At 43.0% G+C, this 18,413-nt stretch overlaps 1 protein-coding gene across 1 annotated transcript in view; it reads right to left on the bottom strand.

The window, feature by feature from the left end:
* The window catches only part of LIPK (lipase family member K), a 52,774-nt gene that overhangs the window by 11,132 nt on the left and 23,229 nt on the right, over positions 1 to 18,413 (bottom strand). The window contains exons 2-6 of the mRNA XM_019794315.2: positions 12,202 to 12,317; positions 10,016 to 10,130; positions 7,283 to 7,481; positions 5,879 to 5,988; positions 4,603 to 4,739 (exon numbers count right to left, since the gene is read on the bottom strand). Of these exons, the coding sequence (XP_019649874.2) occupies positions 4,603 to 4,739; positions 5,879 to 5,988; positions 7,283 to 7,481; positions 10,016 to 10,130; positions 12,202 to 12,317 (677 nt within the window). The remainder of the gene's footprint in view (positions 1 to 4,602; positions 4,740 to 5,878; positions 5,989 to 7,282; positions 7,482 to 10,015; positions 10,131 to 12,201; positions 12,318 to 18,413) is intronic.

Below are 18,413 nucleotides of genomic sequence, written 5' to 3'. Positions count from 1 at the left end.
GGGAGAGAGAGAGAGAGAATCTTTAGCAGACTGTATACCTAGTGCGGAGCCCCACATGGGACTCAATCTCACGACCCTGAGATCATGACCTGAGCTGAAATCAAGAGTTGGCTGCTTAACCGACTGAGCCACCCAGGCGCCCTAAAGATTTTATTTTTAAGTAACCTCTACACCCAACATGGGGCTCAAACTCACAACTTGGAGATCAAGAGTCACATGCTCTTGTGACTGAGCCAGCCGGGTGCCCCTGAACTTACCTTGTAAAGGAATGTTTGCATCTATTCTAAGTTCTCAAGTGTGATAATCTAAATAGATTAACACAAGAATAAGCAATAAGAGTAGAAAGCAGCATCTGGTTTTAATCAGTGAACACTGTTTTTTTTCATTACCAATATCTTTATCATCCACACTTGGCAGAAAATGTGGATGGGAAGGGTCAGTTCGTAGATGTGACCAACCATCAAAATACGATGTGAAGAAAGAGGTCGTATCTGCCATAAAGGTCCCTTGTTCTTTACTCTGACAGTTGGTGTTTCCAAATATAGGGTGCAGTAGCATGGCGGCCTCTGGCTTCACGCTACCTCTACACGCATGCAGGAGCGATGCAACCAAACTACCGTTACGTTTACCCAGGCATGGATAATTGCTTCTTCAGCCTAACCGAAAAAGAGAGGATAGTAATGCAGGCCAGGCAGCCATATAGCGCCCTTTCCTACAGCTGGGCAAACAGGACTTGTAGACTGTAATTCCAAATTGGTCCTGGAGGGGGCGTGCTTGTCATATAACAGCATAGGAGACTTCTTTGTTGTTGTTGTTAACTTTTTATTTTATTTTAATTTAATTTAATTTAATTTTATATACAATGGAATATTATTCAGCATTCAGAAAGGATGAATACCCACCATTTGCATCGACATGGATGGAACTGGAGGGGATTATGCTAAGTGAAGCATGTCAATCAGAGAAAGCCCAGGAGACTTCTATTAGCTCTTCCAGTAACTGTGTGAATTTAAGAAGGTATCCCTTCTTCTGGGTACATGGGTACGTGGCCCCATGCCAGGTCACAAGGTTTGCCAAGCAGAACATGGGCTGGATGCAGCTCTCCAGAACTGACCTTTTCAGGTTGGCATTGGAAAAGAGGGGAAATAATTACACGGAAGAAAGAACATTGACAATAGATGGGCTGGTCGGATCTGGGTTCAAATGCTGGTTCCACCACCCATCAGCTGGGTCATTTGGAACAGAGTGCTTAGTCCCTTTGAGCCTCAGGTTCTTTTTTTAAGAAATGAAGCCAGGGGTGCTTTGGTGGTTGAGTCTGTTAAGCATCCGACTCTTGATTTCGGCTCAGGGCATGTTCTAGGGTCATGAGATGGAGGCCCACCTTGGGCTCTGTGCTGACCGTGGAGCCTGCTTGGGATTCTCTCTCTCCCTCTGCTCTTCCCTCCCCTCTCTAAAAAAGAAAGACAGACAGACAGACAATACAAACAATCCGTACTATTACAGATAACATGTAAAAAGCAAAGGGTCAAAGCATGCTATAGGCCAGAAAAAAGATAGATGGGTCAGAGCACATAAATGCCGAGGGGCACAACATGGGGTGGGAGAGGTGGAGAGGATAAGCAATTGGTAAACAGGAGATCTGAAGCACCAAGTGCTGAGGTTTTGAATCTAAAATAAACTCAGTTAATAACACTAGACAACACTTGCTGAGTACCTGCTATCGGCCAGGCACGATGCTTAAACATATATCATTTCAATGAGTCTCTCAAACAACTCGACAAATTTTACCCATTTTTTCACTCATTCTTTCATTTTCAACTTCATTGAGGAATAATTGATATCGTAAGACATTAAATGTCATAAATGGTAGTCTGTACACCTTGACCTACATTTCCCCATTTCCTCCTCCTTCAGCCCCTGCTAACCACCATTCTATTCCCCTTTTCTATGAAATTGGTTTTTAAATACTGGATTCTACGTACAAGTGATTCAGTACAGTATCTGTCTTTCTCTGGCTTATTTCATTTAGATAAATGTACCCTAGTTTCATCTAGGTTGCAAATGACTATATTTCCTTATTTTCTTTTGACTTTTTTATGTTCTTTTAAATTTTCCCATTTTAATTTGTCTATACTGTTTTCTGTAAGGGCTATACTAACTTACATTTCCACCTACAGTGCATAAGGATTCACTTTTCTCAACGTCCTCGCCAACATCTATTTCTTGTGTTTTTGATAATAGCCATCTAACGAGTGTGAAGCAATATTCCATTGTGGATTTGATTTGCATTTCCCTGATGATGAGTGATGTTGAGCATCTTTCCATGTACCTGTTGGCCATTTGCAGGTCTTCTTTGGAAAAATGTGCATTCTTGTCCTTTGCTCATTTTTAATTGATTTACTTGCTTTTTTGCTATTGAATTGTATGAGCTTTTTTATATATTTTGGTTAATAACCCCTTATCAGGTACATGGTTTGCAAATATTTTTTCCCATTCTGTAGGCTGCATTTTCAATATATTGATAGCTACGTTTGCTGTGGTGAAGCTTTTTAGTTAGTCCCATTTGCTGATTTTTGCTTTTATTGCCTGTACGTTTGGTGTTTTATCTGGAAAAATCAGTGGCAAGACCAATGTCAAGGAAACTTCCCTATGTTTTCTTCTAGGAGTTTTATGGTTTTAGATCTTCACTGTAAGTCTTTAGTCCACTTTGAGTTAATTTTTGTGAGCGGCGTAACATAGGGGTTCAGTTTCATTCTTTTTTTTTTAAGATTTTATTTACTTATATGACAGAGAGAGAAAGAAAGAACAAGCAGGGGGAGTGGCAGGCAGAGGGAGAAGTAGACTCCCTGCTGAGCAGGGAGCTGGATGTAGGACTTGATCCCAGGACCCTGGGATCATGAACTGAGCTGAAGGCAGACCTTAACCGACTGAGCCACCAGGCTCCCCTCATTCTTTTGAATGTGGCTGTCCAGTTATCCTAACACCGTGTATTGAAGAGATTGTCTTTTTGTCATTGTGTGTTCATAGCACCCTTGTCAAAGATTAGTTGGCCATTAAGTGTGGATTTATTTCTGGCTCCCTATTCTCTCCCACTTGTCTATGCACCTATTTTTATGTTAGTATGATACTGTCTTGATTACTATAACTTTGTAATAGATTTTGAAATAAGGAAGTGTGGTGCCTCCACTTTTGCTCTGCTTTCACAAAATTGGTTGGGCTATTTGGAGTCTTTGTGTTTCTAAACACATTTTAGGTCGTTTTTTCTATTTCTGTGAAAATTGCCAGTGGAATTTTGATAGGGATAGCACTGAATCTGCAGTTCACTCTGGGTTGTATGGACACATGAGTGATATTAATCCTTCCAATCCATGGATACCAGGTATCTTTTTATTTATTTGTGTCTTTCTGGGCTGTATAGGTATGGAACTGAATCACCATGGGCTAATTTCCTTATTTCTCACAAACCAGAATCCCTGGCTTCTATAAAAGTGGTTTCCCTTTCATCCACTTTAATTGAAATCACTGAACGCAACGATCACTTTTAGTCTGCCATGGACTAAATGGATATCAGTCTGTCTGAGGAAAACAGACTAATCCTCGTGGACCAATTCACTTCAACTGAAGAACTGATCACATTAGTTAGCTGTCAGTACACAGAGAGAATCTGAAGTTTGGGATATTGCCCAGATTTTGAGGAGTTGACAGACTGAGAGCCTATGACATGTGGGCAGTTGAGTAAGGTTTGACTTTTAGTGGGGCGCCTGGGTGGCGCAGTTAGTTAAGGATCCGACTCTTGCTTTCAGCTCAGGTGGTGATCTCAGGGTTGTGAGATCGAGCCCCACATCAGGCTCTGTGCTCAGTGTGGAGTCTGCTCCAGATTCTCCCTCCCTCTCCCTTGGCCCCTCCTGCTCATGCTCGCTCTCTTTCTCTCTCTAAAATAAATAAATATATCTTAAAATAAAAGGTTGGACTTTTAGTGATGGGAGAAAACATGTTCTAGGCAAATCATGATAGCAATGAGTAGCTGACATTTATTAAAAGCTTATAATGTGCAAGACCTAGTTCTAAGGGATTCACAAGTCTGAACTCAATCCTCACAGCAGAACTATGAGTAGGAACTATTAATATCCCCACTTCATGGGTAAAGAAAATGATTCACAGAACATTTAAGGTCTTGACCAAATTCACCCAGCTAGCTAGGCTCCAACCCCACGCCATCTGGCACCATGCTGTGATCTTAATTCCTACTCCATGTGGGTCCTGAAAAACCAAGGGCCACTAGAGAGAAATTTAACCTACTAGATGAAACAAATCAATTAATCAACTCAACAGCTGCTATATCTGTGAGTGAGGAATGACACAGGACAGAAGCCCCTGAGGTAGATTTAGACAATAGGGTAGAACGGCGTCGGAGCGAGCTCCCTGAACCCTGTCGGTGAAATTACATTATAGGTAATTCTACATGGACGTCTTAAATCGATGATAGTGTCAGAAGCTTATAAAATGCCATTTTTTCTACGGTTCTCTTCTCTTGAAATCAGTGAAAATAGATTTAGTTTTAGTTTCAGTTACTACGGATTTAAACGTGGAGGAGTCACATACCTTGACTACTTCTCTGGAAAGAATTGTGAATTTTTTCAAAGGACTTTGGGTGTATTTCACCGTGACGACTGGAGCCAACGCAAAAAATATCTTAATCCTTTTAGCCAGCTCTGGATTTGTAGAGAATGCTATGAAGGCTGAAAGGGAAGAACACAGTAGTTTATAGACTTAAAACAATTCTTCAGTCATTGCAAACGATAGTAAAAGTAGTAATATTAAAAACAACAATGACAGCAGCTACAAAAGCAACTCAGAGTAAGTACCACTGGTAGGGAAGAATTTCCTAAACTTCTCAAGGAGGCAATTGGCTAATTCAAACTGCAGTGACTTTCCCGTCCCTGGAGAATTTAAGTCTACTCATAGAGAGTGCTGCAGAAAGGGTTCAAACATCCATTGTGGGGCATATCCAGGAAGACTCCAAGGACCATTCTACCTTGACCATACTCTTTAGTATCAGACAATACTGGGCTATAATTTGGCTTCCCATTCATGAGCTGTGGGAAGTCTTAGTTTTCTCAAGCTGTAAAAGTGGAAAATAGCTCCCTCACTGGATGATTCTTTTGAAGGTTAACTTACACATTATAGAACCGAAGGTATCCTTTGGCATTCTCACCATTAGAAAGAATTTCCGAATTCAGCCATTTGTAAAACATGAATAAACAGCCTCAAATGTTTGTAGGTTGCAATGAGAGATGGTACGTCAGATGCATAGCCTATAGAGACCTACTTTACACCAGAAACCCGATTAGGATTCAGATGTGGAAGAGAGCCTGGTGGAGATGCCATGGGTACTGTTGAGGTGTCTAGTTGCATGGGGACAGGGACGGGGGCGAAGTGCCTCTAGGCCTTGTCAACGTGGCCCCAGTACCTCTGGGAACTAAAAGAAGCAGTCATTGTGGCATATGATCTCCACCATTTGTAATTCTCTGCTCTCTTTTTGGTGTCCTCATTCGACTGAAAGCTCTTTAAGGGAAAGACCCGTGTCATTCTTATCTCGGCCTTCCCCGCGTCTAAGCCAGTGTCTGGCCACCGTGTGTGATGTACACACGGAAGTAAGTCCCTCCCCTTCAGGCTCATCTATCAGTCTCCAAATTCAGTCCTGGGGCGGCGGAAATCCCTGGTGTCCTGTTTCATTTACTCTTTAGAAACCAGTCCGAGGAAATGGTTTCCCAGGTCAAGTCCTCCAGCTAGACACTGCACAGAGGGAAGTCCTGACCCCTTTCCTGAGTGCAGAAGGTTCTCTGACACTCCCGGATCCCAGCTGCCCCAAACACACCGATGGTGGTGCCTTGGGAGTGGCCCACATAGTAGAGTCGCTCTTGTCCAGTTTTTTCTACGATGAACTTGATTGTGGCCGGAAGGTCATAGTTAGCCATCTCGTCCAGGCTGCCAAAGAGAAAGAACAACAAAATTGGGGGGAAAAACCCATCTCATTGTCAGGCCTGCAATGCTTAAACACCTTTATTGCAGACACAGATCCCTAGCTTTTGTCAGTGTAAGTCTAGAGTCAATATAGAACATTAGGCATCTCCGTAAGCATTGAGGGTGTCCCCTGGATTGTAAGAGTAACATGGGTAAGTCCAGAATCAGGGAAATCTGTTTTGCAGAGGCCCAGAGAGGATTTTCCTGTTAGGCTAGTCATACTTCACTTAATTCTACAGCGGATTTACCAAACTCCCTTGAAAAGAACAATACCGGGAATATTTATTTTAAAAGCAGACTAAAGCCAACAGACTGGTAGGCATCAGCCCGGACAGACCGAATCAGAATTTCCAGGGAAGAGGCCTGGTGATCTGCTTATTTATCAATCACCTCGGGTTCTCCTTTTTCTCCGAATGGTTGGGAAAACGCTCACCTAGGGAGGGAATCATCCTGTTTCCTGTCATCATGCCATGACCCGGCGGCACTGGGGTGTGGAATGAGGAAATGCCAAATGGTTTCGAGGAATAAGGCATCAATGAAGCCAAGGAACAGATGGCTTTAGGGACCTGCAAGGCAGACTTCTTCGCACCGGTGCCAGCGTGGGGGGTCGCCCCTGGGATGAAGCTGGCCTGGCTTCTAGAGCAGACCGTGCCCCAGGCGCTGCTGCTGGCAACTCGGCTCTTCGCTCATTCTGAGCTCAGGATTTCTCTTTATTTCCCCAGGACCCGGTTCGGGGGCCAGGTCTCAGCCCCGCCAGCCTCTGGTTTATTCACTGCTCAGTGATTACACACTGGAGGTATCACCTATGCAGACTCACCCGGGGCTTGCTCTTGGCTTATCATGAATGTCTGGTTCTCAAAATTTTCATCCAGAACCTTGTTTCCTGTCCCATTTCTATCAGTTTCAGTTTTCCTCTTTAGCAAGCACCCAATGTAAGCTTCCTCTGGGGTCCACAGTGACAAAGTGATAGTCCTAGAATTAACCTTTCTAAAGACGACCTTTGCATTTTGATTTTTTTTTTTTGCATATATACTTTGCAGGCGCACACACACACCAGCAAGTAGGTTTTTAAAACAAACAGCAATGCAGTGAATAAGGGCATTTCTTCAGGGCTTGTGAAGAAAGCCTGGGTAGAGGAAGAAATGTTTGTTTCCTTTTCGTGGATTCCCCTGGGTTGTGTGTGCACAGTAAGGGGAAAATCCAAGGGTGTTCGTCCATGCACACGAACATTCATATTCATTAGTACGCAGCTCCTTACCTGAAGGCCCAGTATTCTCGAGATTTGGGTGAGAATTTCAAGTGTTTCCTGGACCAGGTGTTGCCCCGACTGTTCCCCAGCCACACGTCATAACCAGTGTCTGCCAGAAGGAATGCCAAGCTGCTGTTTGGGAGGTCGCAGATCCAGTTAGAGGCCGACGCAAGTAAGCCATGCTGCAGATACACAACAGGCCTCGGAGCTGGAAAACACACGGGCAGCAAGACTCTCAGGTCTGAACACCCTCAGCGTGTGTAGGAGAATTCTCTTTCCCGGCTTCCTCTAGTATAGAGCGGAGGGAAAGGATGAAATTTGGCACCAGGCAAACCTGGGTTCGAGTCCTTTGTGAACTAATTACTTGGGCAAGTTATTTGTCTTCTCCTGGCGTGTTTTTCTCTCTGTAAAATTTGGATTATATGCAATGTTTTACGTTGTTCTGTAGGTACTGGAGTCAGGTCGTTCTTGCTCAAAGTCTGTTCAGCTACACGTTAACCCCTTGTGCCTCAGTTAACTTGTCTGTATAATGGGCAGTAATAAATGCTATCTCATAATGTAGTCATAAGAATTAAATTAGAATTAAAATACGTAGGGGAGCCTGAGCTGCTCAATAGGTTAAGCATCTGCCTTCGGCTCAGGTCATGATCCCAGGGTCCCGGGATTGATCCCTGTGTTGAGCTCCACGCTGAGCAGGGAGCCTGCTTCAGGATTCTTTCTCCCTCTGCCCCTCTCCCACTTACTCCCACTCTCTCTCTAAAAAAATAAATCTTTAAAAAATACATAAAAGACTGTTCGGCATAATAAATCATATCTCTATAATTATTCATATCAATACCATTTGATGTCTCATGAAGCAGCTGATTACCAAACTACATTTTTCTAAAAATAATAACAGAAACATTAAAAATGCCATTTGTGAATATTGACCCATTGGCACTAGGCTCGATTTTACACACGCCGCAGAGTTTCATTCACATTGTCAGAAAGCAAAACAGCAAAACGCAAGATGTTCAGTGAAATGTCATGCAACGTAAAATTGTTAATCTGATACAAAAGTCCTGTTCTCAAGGTAGAACAGCTTGACTAAGAAGAAGGCGGGGAAGTGGTGTTGAGACACAGACAAGAGAGAGAAGAGTGACAATTTTCCTGTCCTTTACGAATAGTTACTATGCTGGTACCCAGGACCCCCTCAGCTCCCTCTAGGGCCAGACCAGCTCCCAGAGATCCGGCGGCTACACTGGGGTCCCAGAGAGCTTCGGTCTTCCAGGCGCAAGGAACTAAAGTCTATTTCATTCAGTCTACCTTCGGAGGAAACGGAAAGAGGTGTTACTAATTCTGCTAAATTATTGCCAAGGAGCAGTCATAGGCGTAGGCCCCCTATGACCTGAGCCCCCAGCAGCTTCTCATTGTGGAGTCAGCTGTATAGCTCATGCATTTCGGCAGCTGGCTGGCAGAACGGAAGTAAAAGTTTGGGCAGACAAAGTTCTCATGAGTACTTACAAAGGTAAAAGTGTTATCTCGAATCTAGATTTTTCTCTTTATATAATTAACCATTCTGATGCTGGCTAGTTTCATTATACAAGACTCCAAAGTATCAAAGGAGCTAAGATGTGAGGGAAGAAAGCAAACAGTTCTTGCTAGGTGGGTTCCTCCTTTCTTAACAGAGATCAATCTCTGTTGTAGGGAACTAGGAATGGCCCAGTAATTAAGTTTAGTATAGCACTAACTGGGTCCGATTTAGGGGCCCCTGGGTGGCTCAGTCAGTGAAGCATCTGCCTTGGGCTTGGGTCATGATCTTAGGGTCTTGGGATCCCATGCCGCATAGGGCTCCCTGCTCAGCGGGAAGTCTGCTTCTCCCTCCGCCCCTCCCCCATGCACATATTCTCTCTCGCTCTCTCTCAAATAAATAAATAAGAAGAGAACTAATTGCAGGTGAAGTAAGTTGGAAAGCTGCCAGAATAGCTGAAGCAAAGAATAATGATCATGTCCAAGCCTGGACTTGAGAAATATGGAAGCTGAGAGAAGTTTTCAGATGAGAGAGAAATTTGGAGGCAAAATCGATAGATCTTGGTGATTGCCTGGATGTAGGAAGTGAGGGAGAAGAGAGCGCCAAGATGACTCCTCGGGGTTCTGTTGTTAAGCTCGACGAGGGTATCTCTAGAACAAGACCAGGTTTTCTTCCATGTTTTTTTGGAAGGACAAAGTGATGGAGAAAAAAAGACTAAATAAACAGTGTACAGTTGACCTTTGAATAACATGGGGTCACTTATATGCGGAATTTATGGATAAATACAGTACAGTCCTAATTGTATTTTCTATTCCTTATGATTTTCCAATAACATTTTCTTTTCTGTACACTGCTTTACTGTAAGTATACAGTATAGAATACTTATGATGTACAAAATATGTGTTAATCAACTGTTTAGGTCATCGGTTGGGCTTCCAGTCAACAGTAGGCTATTAGTAGTTAAGTTTTGGGGGAGTCAAAAGTTATGTGTGACTTTTCAGCTCCCTGTGGTGGGGGTAGTGGTGTCCTTAACTCCCATGTTGTTTGAACCAACTGTGTATCTAAATGCTTGAAAAACTCCAGAGGATCCTACAGGCGAAATGGAGCAGGACTGGTGGAGGTGATGAGTTTCTTATTTCAGGACAAAAGCTGCCCAGCTACTCCACTGCTCTCCGCACACCTAGGAATCTCTGCTGTAGGCATTTTTCCTTCCACAACAAAATAAATCCTACTTGTTCTGGGACATCCTCTTCCATGAGGAATCCGGTAAATTCCGAGGACATAACCATCTTTGGTCACGACATCATACTCTTCGCAAGGGTAACCCCAGTAGGAAATAATCTGGCTCTGAAAAGAGGAGAGGAAAATAGACACGTCCATGATGTGCAATGTAGTACTTTGAGTTACACAAGCTACTGTTCAACTAAGTACTGGGACAGAATGTAGCAGGAAACTCGGGTTGTAGAAGAAGGTTGCATGAGGAGGCATGGGAAAGCAAGATAGGGTGACCATACATCCCGGTTTGCCCAGCCTGGTAGTATTAATGCACCTGGAGTTCACTCTCAAAATGTTTGCAAAGAAATTTGTGTGGTCAGCTAATGAGGGAAGCCAGGGGGGATTGTGTAGGACCCCGTGGCTAGTAACCAGTGAGCTATTGCCAGCCAACCCTGAAGGGAGGTGGGAGAGAGTGGTCACCAGGCCCAGAATGAGATAGGTAAAAAGGGCCACATGGGGAGGAAGGAGACAGCCCACCTAAGGTGACCACGTGGAGGGAACCAGGCAATGAATCATCTGACCTCACCCTCGTCCCTCCTTCTGACCTGCTCAAGATTTCAATGGGCTGAACTGAACTGAAAACTAAAGTCAGGGGAGCTTGCTGACCTAGTTCTTACAGGTCGGCTTCTTGGGCAGAGGGAAAGGTGTAAAGAAGAGAGAGGGGACCCAAATAAAAGACACGTCCCGAACAGATACACAGGCAAGAGGGGAAGTACTGTTTACTGGTCATCTTCTGCATAGAGCCTGGAGCATACACTCTGCTTTATTAATCCTTACAACAAGCCTTTGAGATGGGATCATCCCATCTACGACTGAGCAAACGGAGTTTCAGCAAGATGAATAATCTATCTGAGACTGTACGCTAGGAAGAGAGAAAGACAAACCTAAAGGCTAAGTGAGTTTAGCTCCAAAGCGCACGCCTTTACCACAGGACTATGCACCTGTCCATGCAGGCGCACGAGAAGTGTGCATGTATTATGAGGCTATTTAAAGCAGTGGTTGTGAGCCTAGACTCTAGAGACAAACCGTATGGCATCGAAATCTCGCTCTTTCTCTTCTTAGCTGTGCAAATTTGGGCAAGTTATTCAACCCTTTTGTCCTTCAACTGTAAAATAAAAATAATACTAGTATCTCTTCACAGATTGGTTCTGAGGACTATACATAAAGTATCTAGAGCAATGCCTGGCACAAAATAAGTGCTCTGTACACGTTTATTATTCTTATTATCTTTATAGAATAATTAAGAACCCAAAAGCACCCAGACCAGGAAAGAAGAGAATGTGTGTGAATATGAGAGAAAGAGGGAAATTTCCATATGAAGGCATATAGTCAGGGACTCTGAATTCAGCCCTGTAGGAGGTTAGGGCTGCTTACTGGGGAGAGAGGAACAACACAGGACACGGATTAGAAACTGTGACAGTTTCATTCTTCTTAAAGTCCTAACACAACCTTGACATAGGTGAGGACATCAATGGTGCACAATGTATGCAAGAGTATGGAGTATCCCATTGGAATGAAGCCTGTGGCGGAAATCGGTCATTTGCCTCTTTCCTTCCTTCCTTCCTTCCTTCCTTCCTTCCTTCCTTCCTTCCTTCCTTCTTTCTTTTTTTCTCTCTCTCTTTCTTTCTCTCTCTTTCTTTCTTTCTTCTCCTTTTTTGACTGACACTATTCCATTCCACTCTATTCCTTTCCACTTCTGATATAAATTTCTGCATGTTAAGATACTTTCAGTTATCAGCAACAGAAACCACATTTGACTTATTAAGTTAAGAAAAACACTGATACAGCTCACAAATTAAAGAAATGGCTCTAGAAAAAAACTTTAGGGAGAATGCAAGGGTACTCTGTAGAGGTCATCAGTGTGAACTCACGAAACTTCTCTTCAGGAAACCACCATCAGATGGTAGCTCAATCTACCAGGAAAGGGAATATTACTGCCCCAACCTGGCTCAAGTCTTTCAAAGTTTGGATCAGCAACTTCCGGCTCCTGGTTAGCCATGCTGGGGACAAGGGAGCGAGCACAGATTCAGTCAGTGTAGAAATGGTTGTACACAAGCACACCAATTAGATCTAAATTATATCTAAAGTGATGATAAATTATGAATTCCTTATCTTAATGTTTTTTTCTTAATGAAGGACTTACAATATTCATATTAGCTTCAGGATTTGTGATTCTTCCCTTCTTGTGATAACCATATATAGGTCCAAGAAGAAGCATCCAGCATGTTGTCGCTAAAAGCTGCCACATTTGGGGTCTGCCTGGGAAAGGAAATAGTAATATATTTGTCATCAAAGAGAATTCTACAAGTGAACTTTGGTGTAATCCTTCTATAATACTACTGCAGGAAAGAATAGAAACATGCTTCTGGGCTGTGCTTTAGCAAGCAATAGACTTCATATTTGATGAGGTTGTGGGATTATGGGTGAGGTTCAGTGGGGTGGAGTCCGGAGCCAATGACCAAGAAAGAATTCTTGAGACGCCTTTGGTGCAAAATTGGTGATTTATTAAAGCACGGGGACAGGACCTGTGGGCAGAAAGAGCTGCTGCCCTGGGTTGTGAGGGTGGCTGATTATATACCATGGGGTTGGGGGGAGGTGAGGAAAAAGGGAGGTTGAGAAAGTACTTTCATATGTTAAAGAAGCCTCACAGGATACTGGGGGCCTTGCTATTGTGGAGCCAAGGCTGTCCCTCCCTCTAATGAGGAACTAACATGAAGACAGTCGGGAGTCTCCCAGGAAATGATCACAAGTCCTTGTCAGTGGGCTTCAGGTTTAAAAGTAATTCCATTTTATTTACATTTCCTTCTGCCTCAGTCTCCCTCAATTTTATGGAGGGTGTGGTAACGTTAGGGCTCCAGGAAACTGAATTATGGGTCTCTGGAAGTTAGGCTATTGATAAGAAAGCTTCTTCCTTGTAAATCACTAGGCCATGTGTAAACTGAGGGAGACTCAGGTCTTGCAGGACTGTGATCTCTGTTAGTTAACCATTTATTTTTCTTTTCCTTAGCTTTTGGGCAGCCAGGGGTGCCTGAGGAATGTCATGTATATCCCGGTGGGGGGGGGTGCAGGGCGTCAATTTCTGCTTTGTCCTCAGCTTGCCTTCTGTTCCCTCATCAATATTCAAGACTCGTTGCATGAAAAATCTGAACTTATGAATTTTTTTGTAAGAAAAGAGTGAAGGGAGGAAGGAAAGAAGAAAGGAAAGCATAAACATCAAATAAGTCTCCAATAGCTGGACAAAAGAAGGGAATGTAGAATTTGCAGAGAAAGAAATATAATGGCCAATATATTAATAAAACACATTTAATATCTCTAGTTATCAAATAAATTAATTCCTTTTCTCTGCTCATGGGAGTAAGCTTTGGCATAACCTTTATGGAGAGAATTTTATTAACATGACTTACAAATTTAAAAATATTCATACTTCTCACTCAGCAATTCTATTTCTAGCAGTCTATCCAAAGGAAAAATAATATACATAATAATAAAGAAATAAATATTATAAAATCATTCCTGATTATATATCTTAATATGGTAAAATTTACCAAAAAAGAGAGTGATAAATTATGGGTGAGGAAGAATAGTATTATCCAGCCACCAAGTATATGTTTATATGTGTTATGTGAAATCTCTATTACATAATATTAAGGGGAAAAAAATGTAGATCATTTGAGCCCAATGATAAAACAAATGATAAAGAGGAAAAAAAGACTGTCACCTGCCAAACCCTCAGGATTGACCCTAAGACCTGACCTTGACTGCCCACCTGCCTGTACCCGTCCACATTTGTCCCACATTTTCCTTAAGTTCTTTTTTCCAGCCTATCTCTTAACTCTGGAAAAAAAAAGTCTGACAGACACAGCATCCCGAGATGGAAACTGAAACTACACCCCAAGCAATAACGACTGCCCAGAGGAAGCGCTCCCGTGGCCCAGAGCACCCTGACCCGTGTGAGCTCAAACCTGGACTCACGCCTGCGCCGATGGACCGTGGAGTGACCCACAGGCACCTCTCCCTCATTACAACACCAAAATCTCCCCCCAGGGAGGAGCCCAAGCCTATTTACAGAACACGCGAGTGTGCACATGCCTTAGGGCACTTGCTCAGCCTCATCCCTGCCCCTACATCCGAGGACCAGTCTCCTCTGTCCCAGTCCTCATCCTACCCCTAAATAAAAGGAACGCACCGCCCTTGCCCGGGGGCCCCAGCTGTGGAGGTTATTCCCCGTGATTTCCTTAATTTGCTAAATAAAGTTTCCTTTATGTGACAACCCGGCTGCTGTAGTTTCTATCTGACTCAGCAAGCAGCGAGCTCACGTTAGTTCGGTTACATAAACACCAAATTTCAATTATGGTTATATCTAGATGGTGAATATTTGGGTGATTATTTTCTCATTTTTGAGGACTTTTCATGCTTTATAATTTTTTTATATCCAGTATTACTTTATCATAAGAAAGAAGCTACTTTTCAAATAGAAAATTGTCAAAAATATGGGAGAGAAAAGATGATTATATTCCCCATTTGGCTTTGAAATCACTTAAGTTGAAAAGCAACAAGCAAGTAAACAACTGCAGAAATAACACAGGGGGACACTTTGCAGGAGACCTCCTGTTACTACAGTCCTTACAAAGTGAAGATCTTTGGTTTATGTTAGAAAACACACTCTATCTGCTACTATGTGCTTTTTTTTTTTTCCAATAAGACAGATGGTAAGTCTCACCCTGTAGGAAATGGAAGGATATTTCAGAAGATGCTCCAGTATTGTTGTAGAAAATTCCATGAATGTCTCTCTTGTATTCATCAAAGTCATAATCTCTGTTGACTGTATGTATTAATATAATTAATTTATATTATAATTAGTATGATCAATGTAATAAATACATATTTTATATTCATGTACTATATGTATATATAACTCATATTGATTGATACAGCTTAATTCTGGTGAATCACATTGGTAGTGATAACACCAATAGTAATAATTATTATTACTAACGCAACTATCCATTGAGTACCTATTATGTGCCAAGTTAGGTGCCAGACATACACAGTCTCATTTTATTCTCAAAATGATCCCAAAGGATAAGAAATATTACCTCCATTTTATTTCAGCTGAGACTGGGCCTTAAAGAGGTCAAATCATTTGCCTGAGAATCGGACTCTTGTTGCCAGGCTCTGAAGGAAATGTTCCAGAGCATGGTGTTCTTAACCCCTTGGTCCATTGGGAATAGGCTTACAGGGCCCTCTGGCTCCTACGTGCCTGGCTGGTGTCACATAGAACGTAGCACACAGGCATCATAATTACTATAAACTCTTCGAACCCCACCCCAGCCAACTTGAATGAGACTCTGTGGGGGTGTGGCCAGGGACCTCCGTTTTCAGCCATCATTCCTAGTGATTCATTCATATGCATTCTAACGTGTGAGGAACAGCTAGACCACCTGGATTCCTTGAGAAAAGAAACTTTTGGTTCTCATTTCTGTCCCGCTGAGACCTAGCTTGGAGGTTCCTGATGCAGGAAACAAAGGCAGGAGGAAACCTAGATAAAATAAAATGTCCTTGTAACCTGCAGCCCATGGACAGATACTTGAGGCAGGCAGAGGGTAATGTTCCTCCAGAAAGCTCCCAACTGTCTTAATGCTAAGGCCTCGCTGGAGGGAAAAACCACCTTAACTTGGCAACGGCCAGGCCTCCAGTACTGTGAGTCTTCTTTAGCATATAAGAATCCTTTTGGAACTTCCCTTATCTTTACTGCCCCCCACCCCAAAGTATACAGTCGGTTCCCCTCACAACCCTGGGGCAGCACGCAGCAGCAGCGGCTCTTTCTGCCCCCGGGTCCCGTCCCTGTGCTTTAATAAAACCACCATTTTGCACCGAGGATATCTCAAGAATTCTTTCTTGGCTGTTGGCTTCGGACCCCATCAAACCTCACCTATATATGTATATATATCCAAAACTACATCCGTTCTTATAAACGTTTGTCAAGTAAATAGATGGGTGAAAGACCGAAGGAGTGCATCGTTTAATCTTAAAGATGACCCCACATCGACTCACCATTTTGCATTATATCTCTCTTGCCTGGTTTCATTTTGTCAGCGAGCCCTCTTGCTCAACTGTAGACCCCAACAGATAAAGCCAGAAATAGACAGGACAGCTCAACTTATGCTCTAATTAAAACCCATTGTACTGATTCCTTATCACACTTTTTTGAGGCGTTGATAAAGACATTTGGCAATGACCAGAAAATTCAAACTACCGGATCAGAAAAGCCCTGAGAGCAATGAAATGTCGAGAAGACCACACCCTACAGGTCCCCTTCCCTGCCCATGATGACACACTAAACACATACCGCCTCCCATCCATGACTGTGCTGTCGGCCTGCTCCCCTGCACATATTCCCTGCTCTCCCCAACCCCCCAAACTCTCCTATAAAACTTGAGGTGTTCCTTTTGGCCGCAGAGCAGTCTGCTGTTGAGGCAGGAGCCTGCCACCTCCCCCAGCTGCTGGCACCCAAAATAAATCCTTTTGTCTTTTCCAAACCCTTGTCTCTTGAGTGATTGGCTTCTCTTAAGCCAAGTTTATCCGAATTTCTTTGGCAACGGTGTTGGCAACCCAGCCCAGAGCTATGCTCTCGACCTGTCCAGCGCCCTTGGGATGCACTGGAGGGAGCGGCTTAGCTGTTTGTTTTCAGAGTTAGCCACTGTGATAGATCGATCAGTGACAACTTCACCCTGCTTCATCGGTCCTCTCGTGCAGTAAATTTTGAGAGTTGATTATGTTCTTAATTCAGGATTATCTTATGGGAAGGCATGAGGGAAAGTTTTAAAAGTGGTCTTTTCTCTCAAAGCACTCACAACTTAGATGTTCTGGTTTCTGTGGGCTGGTTGGCATTTGGGCCTCTGGGTTACAAGCACGGCCAGGGAGGTCCCTACATTAGAGCACATCCAGCTCCCTTCAGTGATGGGGATGCTGGAGAGCCTCTAGGGCCTGGGTTCCTGCAGAGCAGCTGGACAGTGGGCCGCCTGTAGGAAGAACTGGGGTCTTGTCCCAAGGGGTGGTGCAAGAATGTACTAGTCATGACAGGCTGTGTTGTGCAGCTCTGACATTGAGCCCATTGGGCTGCTTTGTTTCACACCTGTGTGTGCTGGATCTGGGTTCGGAAGTGTGACATGCCCAGACAAGAGCAGTCTCTGGCTTCCATTTCCAGCCTCTCTTCAGATACTTCTCACCAGGGCTGTGCTTACCTGTACTTTCGAGGGGTGTACTTAACTGCTCTGCCCTATCTGAGCCTCACAATATTACCTATAATTGTCGAGTGAGGCTGCCTGATTTAGACACTTCTCCTTCATATTAGCCCAAGAGTCCCCTTATTTCTTTGACTGGTTTCCATGACAGCTCCCTGATGAATACATCTCGCACTGACATGCTGCTGGCTCACACGAATGGTTAGGAAGATGTTAGACTAAGACAGCAGCCATGACAGATTCCAGGGGGGCTCTCAGTCCTTAAAAGTGAGATCCTGGGGCCTCAAGTCTCCAGACTTAATCAACCAAATTATATGTATTTTAGGCTTTTATACATATAATCTATACATAGACTATATTGATTATCACTCTTAATCAGTATTTCACACTCTTTTCTATGAAACATGACTCTCAGAAGATGCTACTTGTTAGAAGAGCTCACAGAAAAGCATGTGTTAGACTATTTCTAAATACATAGTTTATATCTTATATAAAAACTATATACAGTGGTATGTTTATCATCCCTGGTTCTTGCCCACTCAATGCCAATAACCACCCATTAGATTATTCAAATATGTGTCTTCATCTTTCCAAATGCCCCCTCGGGTGACTGATGTTGTCATAAGTACACACATATACCCATGCTAGCTAATGACTGGCTCTGGGAGTCTTAGGCTACAACATTGTAATTAAGGGTCAGTGTAATCCTGCAGTCCTGACCCTCTTTCACGATAATTGACTTTTCTGCAATCTCATTTGCTTTTGAAATTTTATTGTTTGAATAACACCAATTAAGCATGCTATGGCCCATATTTCTAAGTAACACTCTTGGGAAATGCTGCTTTTATATTTATATAATATATAATATATATAATATATATTATATATGTACACACACATATGTACACACAGATATATATATATACACACATATATATGTACACACACACATATATATACACATACATATATATTTCTTTCTATTTAGTACACACAAAAAAAATCTGTATAATCAAGGGAAGACTAACATGACACAAGTAGCCCCAAACTGGAACCTCATCTTTGAGAAGTTTTCTGCAGGCAGTTGCCCTCCACAGTGCTGAGAGCTGCT

This window comes from Ailuropoda melanoleuca, chromosome 6 (genome assembly GCF_002007445.2).
Source record: "Ailuropoda melanoleuca isolate Jingjing chromosome 6, ASM200744v2, whole genome shotgun sequence".
Classification (NCBI taxonomy): Eukaryota; Metazoa; Chordata; class Mammalia; order Carnivora; family Ursidae; genus Ailuropoda; species Ailuropoda melanoleuca.
The sequence above is the reverse complement of the archived record's forward strand: the minus strand, read 5'-3'. Positions and strand labels throughout refer to the sequence as shown.